At 54.8% G+C, this 7,576-nt stretch overlaps 1 protein-coding gene across 1 annotated transcript in view; it reads right to left on the minus strand.

Moving 5' to 3' along the window:
* Positions 1 to 335: 335 nt before the first annotated feature.
* The window catches only part of Cpz (carboxypeptidase Z), a 21,625-nt gene continuing 14,384 nt past the window's right edge, over positions 336 to 7,576 (minus strand). Inside the window, exons 8-11 of the mRNA XM_005365922.3 lie at positions 5,992 to 6,127; positions 5,002 to 5,141; positions 1,841 to 1,940; positions 336 to 800 (exon numbers count right to left, since the gene is read on the minus strand). Coding sequence (XP_005365979.1) covers positions 454 to 800; positions 1,841 to 1,940; positions 5,002 to 5,141; positions 5,992 to 6,127 — 723 coding nt within the window. The 3' untranslated portion in view covers positions 336 to 453. The remainder of the gene's footprint in view (positions 801 to 1,840; positions 1,941 to 5,001; positions 5,142 to 5,991; positions 6,128 to 7,576) is intronic.

Consider the following 7,576-nt stretch of genomic DNA (forward strand, 5'->3'; position numbering starts at 1 on the left):
GGAAGGGCCAAGGAAGACTGGGCCCTAGAATCAGAACCCCCACGGAGCCTGTGAGCCCCAAAGGCAGATTTTAATCAAGCTGCGGGGATTCCCGTGCCAACCAACTCTTCATCTTTGCGACCTTGAGCCTGTCTTGGAGTCACCTCTGTGTAACCCCACTTTCATCCGGGTGACTTCTGGCCTCTAGACCTGCAGCAGCAGAATCCAGAGCTCAGCCCACAAAGCCTCAGGGACAGGGAAAGCACCACCTAGGGGCTTCTGGCCAGGACCAGTTCGAGCTGCCCTCAGTAGCAAAGACCCCATTCCTCCCCTCTCTGCATGAGTCTTTCATCACAGTGGGTGAACATGCTTTAATAAGCTGCAGAGGCCATGTGTGACGTCTATGACTGGGGGACTCCAGAACCAGAAGCCCAGGCCGCGGAGGTGGACATCCGGGCTAGTACTGAGGGGATACTAGTACTTGAGCAGCCAGCGTGGCTTGGTTGGGCTCAGTGACGTGAAGTAAGACCACCACCATGGCTTGCTCCCACTAGCTGGCTGCCTACGTGCTCTGGGGGGCTCGAAGTCCAGCTGTGTGGCCTCTCCCTGGGGCTCTTGGGACCAGGGTAAAGCTCTTGAAGGTCCAGGAAGGACGTTCTTAGGTCCAGTCCTCAGAGGCTGGAGGATGAAATCCACGCGGCCGGCCCTCTTCATGCGCAAGGGAATGGTGACTCTCTTCATAACCTTGGAGTAGCCAGGAGCCTGAGCAATGACGATATGGGAACCAGGAGGAAGGAGTCTCCAATAGTCGCCATCAGGGGCTTGAAAGAGAACAGACACAATCCTCAGAGGGCTTCAGCCCCAGGCTTGGGCAGAGTATGATAGATGGGGGTAAGAGGACCTTAGCTCTTGGGTTGGATGGGCATTTGCTTCCACCTGGGAATGTCCTCTTCTTTCAGGTCCCTATTCATCCCTCAAAGCCCTACTTAGGTGCTACCTTGTCCTGGCAGGCTTTACCATGTCCCCATAACCAATCAGCAAGTCTACTTCCTTGTACAATGATGCCACCAGATCCCATGCATGTTACAGGTCTTTTTAATGATTGTTGAGATTACCTTATTTTACGTGGGCGAGCCTTTTGCCTGCACGTATGTATTTGCACCACAGGCAGGCATAGTGTCCACAGAGGTCAGAAGAGGACATTAAATCCTCTGGAACTGGAGATGGCAAGTGGCTATGGACCACTATGTGTGCTGGGAACTGAACCTGGGTCCTCTGAGAGAGCACTGGATATTCTTCCTGAGCTACCAGCTGGGAAAGGCCTGAGGACAGCCAGCGCCCAGGTGAGTCAAAACCAACTTTGCAGAGTGTTGTGGGTTCCATATGGAGCGTCCCCCATTGCTCATGTGTTTGAAGAAACTGGTGCCGGATTAGTGGTGGCATTTTGGAAGGTTGTGGAACCTTCAGGAAGTAGAGCCCACTGCTGTGAATTCTCTACCAGGCTGGGCTAGGAGACGAAATGAACCCTCCCTTCCTTAGGCTGCTTCCTGCCAGGCATTTTGTCACAGCAACAAGCTAAATAACTAAGTATCCTACACACAGTGACCAGTGTGACCTTTGGGGCCATAAGAGGATCCTGGAGGGAGGTGGCTCCTTTGAAGGAGGTGTTTTTCTGGGAACACAGCAGCCACAGCAGAACTGCCTCTTCTCAGGCAAACCCAGCAGGAGACACAGCACAGGGCAGGCAGGGTCTCTCCCTGCTGCCACTCTCCTGACCAAGCCGACTGGGAACAGACAGAGCACCTGTGGAATGGGACGCCTGCACTGGCCTCACCCACAGTTGGATGCTGTCTGCGCTCACCTGTGGTGACATCGTGGCGGATGCCCTTCACTAGAATCCGTGCGTTTTTGACAGGCTTTCCGTATTTGTCCGTCACCACACCCTTGATGCCCCGGTGCACCTGGAGGTACCAGAGAGAAGGTACAGAGGTGACACCTGCCTACAACTGTCACTTTCACTGGTGCCCCACCAGGTTCCTCTGAGTTGGGGTTCTGTGGGTGTAATTAAGCCACTCTCTGGGCCTTATTTCCTTTTGGGGGGTTGTTTTGTTTTTTTCAAGACGGGTTTTTCTGTAGCTTTGGAATCTGTGTTGGAACACGCTCTATAGACCAGGCTGGCCTTGAACTCACAGAGACCCACCTGGCTCTGCCTCCCGAGTGCTGGGATTAAAGGCGAGCCCCACCGCTGCCAGGCCCATTCTGGGTTTTTTGGCTGACACTGCAGCTCTGCCCCAGAGTCCTGCTCACTTTCCTTCTTGACTTCAGACACTGAAGATGACCTTCGCTGTCTACTCCTAGGTGCTTCTGAGCTCCAATACCTTCCTAGCTTCATCAGGTATTCCTGGTTCCCTCTGAGCAGAGGTTCTAGAAGGAAGCCTGGCAAAGACACAGCCAGGGGCCTCAGACCCCAACCCACTATGGATTCCTGCATGTATCGGTCTATGCACCAGACACCCTGCCCATATCTTCAGAGTAAAACCTAAGACTCATGGAGGACAGCCACAGGCCTAGATCCACTCAGGCTTACTGTGAATTAGCCCCATGGCTTCCCAGCCACACTCTGTGTCTTCCGCACACAATGACTCCTACCTCAGGGCCTCCTGACCCCAGTAAATCATTAGGTTCTTCACACTCAGCTTCCTCAGCTACAGAATGGGTCTAAGCAGAGCCAAAGCTGCCAGCAACACCTAGGGCTCACAGTGCCTCTGAGACCAGCAAAGACAGGAGCTTAATAATCCCTGGAGTCCTTGGCAGCTGCCACCCCTCACTCTTGACCCTCAGTGGCATAAGGGGAGACGTAACCATCAGATCCCTTCCTTCCTACATGTTACCAAGAATCCGTTGTTTAACGTGCCCTGGGAAAGGAGGGCACGTAGAATGTGGGGCGAGCTCAGGATAAGAACTCAGTTCTGATAGGAACAAGTTACCCGGATGGGTGACCTGGATGTTCCTGGGCATGGCTTGCTGTTCTGTGGCTCTGAACCCAGAAACACTATCCTGTGGGACAAGAGGAGGGGTTTCAAATGCCAAGCTCCCCCCGTGGGAGGTGTTGGGAAAACTGATGGCTCAGATGGCACCACACCACCCAGCTCCTCCTCAACTGAAGAGCAGCAGGTGCTGAATCACACATGTGACACGGGCTCTGCTGACCTGGCTAAGGCTGTCCCTTGAGTCAGTGGTCACTGCTCACCTCCAGTTCCCACACATGCATGCCTAGATCTCTGCCCTTCACCTTCACCCTCTTAGAACGTCAGCCCCAATCAGCCCCTCTCCCCACCTCCAGACACTGCCATTCTTCAGCCTCCAGGGTGTCCTTCCTGCTAATCCCTTTGCCTCAGCTCCTCTCTCCCTGCTGGGCCTGAGAGTTGGGCCTTACTCCTCTGCCCCTCAAGGAAACAGAGCCTATCCATGGAAGTCCCTCCCCTTCCCTAGAGTTTGCTAGTCTCCAATCTGTACTTCAGCTCGGGTCCTCTCCTGCCACCCAGGGCCTGGAGCTGTGTGGCAGAAAGAACTGGTCCTGTCTCTCCGACCCCCACCCCTGTTCTGCTCAGGATCACTGTGAAAGTGACCTCAATTGGCCATGACAGACCTGATCCTTATCAGGACCCATGCCTGCTTTCCTGGGGGTCATCCGTCTCAGAGGCCAAGTGCTGCCCGACTGGCCACCACTCCGCTTGCCATTAAATCTTCATACACTAATACTTCATGTACAATATCCATGGAGCAATCCCAGCCCCACCAAAGGCTCCTACTAACTCATTTTCCCCAGACAGCCACAGAATGGCCTGAGCACAAACCTCTGCCCCAAGTCCTGCCTATGGATGAGACATGCCTGACAGACAGACATGCCTCACAGACAGACATGCCAGCTACCACAGAACAGACACCTGGCCACACGGCCACATTCTGTTCTATCTGGGGTTGTGTTTGCCCCATTTCTGCTGCTCTATCAAGGCTCAGCCTGCTCTTATCTAGAGAATGGTTCCTGGTCTCTCTAGGAAGGACAGGGCTCCAGGACAGAGCCTGGGGGACACAAGTCTAGACCTAAACTCCAGACAGCTGCCAGGCCACAGTGCATGGTCATTCCTTTTTCTCTATCTCCCCCTATGTCATAGTCATGTGGCCCTTCTTTCAAGACCCATCACCTAAGAGTAGGGCTGCTTAGGGTAGGTCTGCCTAGGGATGGGACCAATGTAGGGGTGGGACCAACCATGAAGCACTGTGCGCTTGCCACAGCCACCTTGCACCTGACCTCGCTCGATTTCCTCAGGAGGTGCTATCTCCCTATAACACGCCAAGCCTCGTCAAAATTTTGCAGCCCTCATGTGAGCTGTGCTGGGTGAATCACTGGGCTCAGGAACCCATTTCCCTGACTCAGCAGACTCTGGCTGAAGGATCCAATGGGGCTTCCTGAGGGTGTCTCTCCAGCCATGCCTGTCACTGCCTGCCCACCTGTGCCCCACATGGCCTCAATGCAAATAGGCAATTAGTCTCGGGCGGTCTACCCTTCACCCTCAGGCCTGATGTGTGAACAGGATGTATCTCAAAGTCATCATCTCTGAGACCCTCCCTTCCCTCCTGCAGCCACACCTCAGTCACAGGAAAGGACGCTGGAGATCTCAATCACCTCGCCGAATCCCCTACTGTACCCCCTCTGCTCAGAGTGCACCCTCTTCCTGCCTGGTTTCTCTCCTCACCGGCTGCTTCCTGTTAACCTCCAGGGCTTGGAGGCTGGGCAGCCACCCTGCCCGCAGGCTGCTAGCCCCTGCTCTCCCTTTGGCACCCCCCCCCCCATGAGTCCAAGGAGAAGTGGTTGGGAAGCTCCATGTCCTAATTGGATGGTCACAGAAGTCATAAACAGACATTTCCATAGAGCCCCAGACAGAGCCCGGGGACGAGGGAGTCTAAGGGTGGAGCTGGACCCCATCCCACCATGGGCAGCTCTCAGTGAGCAGGGCTCACCATCTCCAGGAAGTTCAACAGGGGCTCCTTATTGTGTTGCCACAGGCCGTAAAGCGCCTCCTCTGGCGGGAACTTCACACAGCCCAGCTCCACTGTGATCTCAAAGCAGTTGGTGTGTAGGTAATTGAAGTCAGACATACCTGTGGGAGGAGCAGCTGGGTGTCAAGAGCAGAGACCATGGCCCTGCCAGCTGCAGGAAGGGAGCCGGCTGGCCTCTCCAGTTCGGCCCTTGTAGGACATCTGAAAGCCTCAACAGTAGGACCCTGTACCTGAGGAACCAATGTACCTGAAGCTTTGCAGGAAGAGAAGTTGCCACACCCCAAAAGATGTCATAGCTTTGGAACACAGAAGGGCAGCGTTCTGCCACCTGAGCAGGACCGGTCAGAGGGGGCGAGGTGAGCCCCAACCTTGCTAACTAAGGCCTTGAGTCAGCCTCTTGCCCTCATCTGCAGAACTGTCCAGGTGGGAAGTGTGGTGGGTACAGAGCGAATAGGGTGAAGGGTGACTGTTCCCGTGCATGTGGGCCCTTCAATGGGTGCTCCAGGATCTGCACAGCATTTGTGCCTTCCCCCGAGACACAGCAGCCAGTGAGGACTCAGGGGCCCCGTGGATGCTGTGCTCAGAAAAACCCAGAACCCTTAGAGTACAAGTGCCCTGTGATCTTATGTAGAAGATAATCTCATCCGTTAGGACCTATTACACAGAACCAAGACTCCTTCATTGTCCCTGAAATGTCAGCTTCTCTGGGGACTCGCCACTGCATCTATGGTCACCTCTATGAACCTTAACAAGCAGCAAGGGCTTGGTCATGAGCGGAATCACCACATGGGTGATTATAAAATAAACTTCATGGTGGCTGCCAGTCACAGGACCAGATCATCCCAGTCCCGCCTCTACTGAACGATGGTAACCAAAACTCAAGCCAGAGCCTGCCTGAGTGCCAGGGCCCTGCTGAGGGAGGCCCCACCCACCCGCCTGTGCAGGCCGCACCTCCAGTGAAACTGTACCAGTCTGCCCCGTTGATGATGCTCCCCTGCTTCAGGAAGTTGCCCCCACACCTGTTCTCCGACCTGTCCATCATCATGGGGTGGACATCAGCATAGGCTCTGGCTAGCAGCTTGAACATCTGGAGGTGGAGATGGAGAAGGAAGGCGATGGCTCTGTAGCCCTTCACCATCTACCTAAACATGGGTGTGGCTTCTGGGTTAGCCCCAGGACCTGGACTGTCTGACCCCATCCTGCAGCCACCATCCTGTGTTCCTCTCCTCCACTGCCATGTGGGTGGAGGCCCGGGAAGAGGCTTTAGCCCAAATCCTGGGCACATGAGCCTCAGGACGGGCTGAGAGCAAGGATGTGGTGCAGGGGAGTGGTGTCTGCAGGCCGTGTGAGCAGGTAGGGCACAGACCTGAAGACTGCACATGAAATAAGGCAGCTAGAGCCGGGTGCGGTGGCACACCTTTAATCCCAGCAATCACGAGGCAGAGGCAGGCAGATCTCTGAGTCTGAGGCCAGCCTGATCTACATAGCAATTCAGGGCAGCCAGGGCTACAGAGAGAAACTGTGTCTTAAAAAAACAAAAAGAAAGAAAGAAGGCAACCACATTCTAGGCAGAGCAGCTACAGAGACCCAGGAATGCAGGTCACTGGGCACCAGCCCTCTCAGCAGCTGCCTAAGCAAGCGCATGGTGAGCTGCAGCTGTGCCAACTAGGGCTGTGGCAAGTAGGAAGGTCTGAGGGCATGATCATGGCTCCCAGGGCTAGCTCTCCCTGGCAGGACAGACATTGGCAAAGGTGTACCTAGGGACGCCCAGCGAACTCCTTTCCTCACACTCCCCCACCTCTCCTGAGACTGTGGTTTCCACAGAGCCTGCTGCCGGCTGCAGGCTGCATAGTTATTGATTGAGGATTGATGGCTGGGGAGTAGGCTCATTTCTTCTGACTCTAGTGGGACCCATTGAGGTGAACCTCCCCCCGACGGACATCCCCAGACGCTGAGGCTGGGAGGCTGGCCTGACAGGGAGGGGCTCCTGCTACTCAGGAGCACACTTGGGGATACACTTGCTCTACAAAGGCACAAGATCTGAGACCCCACACTGAATGAGCGTGCAAATGAATGTGTGAGTGAGTATAGATGAGGAACGAATGAACGAATGAATGAGCGGATGGTTAGAAGCAGGGCCAAGGATCCAGAGGGTACAGGTGTGGCTGGCACAGCCCTTGCAGCCTGTAAGTATGAGTGCACTGAGCCTGGTCTGGTTGCGCAGTGGCCCCTGACGGCCTATACCTGAAGCATCTATCCATATCTGGACATCTCCACCTCACCCTTGCCCCTGTGCTCCACTAGGAGAAGGCCCAACCTCGGGGAAGCCCTCTCTAAGTCTAGGCCAGGTTGAGGTTCCTCCCCTGACACACGTGTGAACACAAGCATATACACATGCTCCAAGGGCATGCAAACACACACATGAACGCACCCATGTTCACACAAGTCTACATACACTGTGCCCTGGCCTTTTGGACCCTTCATAGAGGCTGGGCTCTCCTGTCCTTGTTTGTTTGTTTTTGGTGTTTTGTGTTTT

Source organism: Microtus ochrogaster, unplaced genomic scaffold (assembly GCF_000317375.1).
Source record: "Microtus ochrogaster isolate Prairie Vole_2 unplaced genomic scaffold, MicOch1.0 UNK5, whole genome shotgun sequence".
Lineage (NCBI taxonomy): Eukaryota > Metazoa > Chordata > Mammalia > Rodentia > Cricetidae > Microtus > Microtus ochrogaster.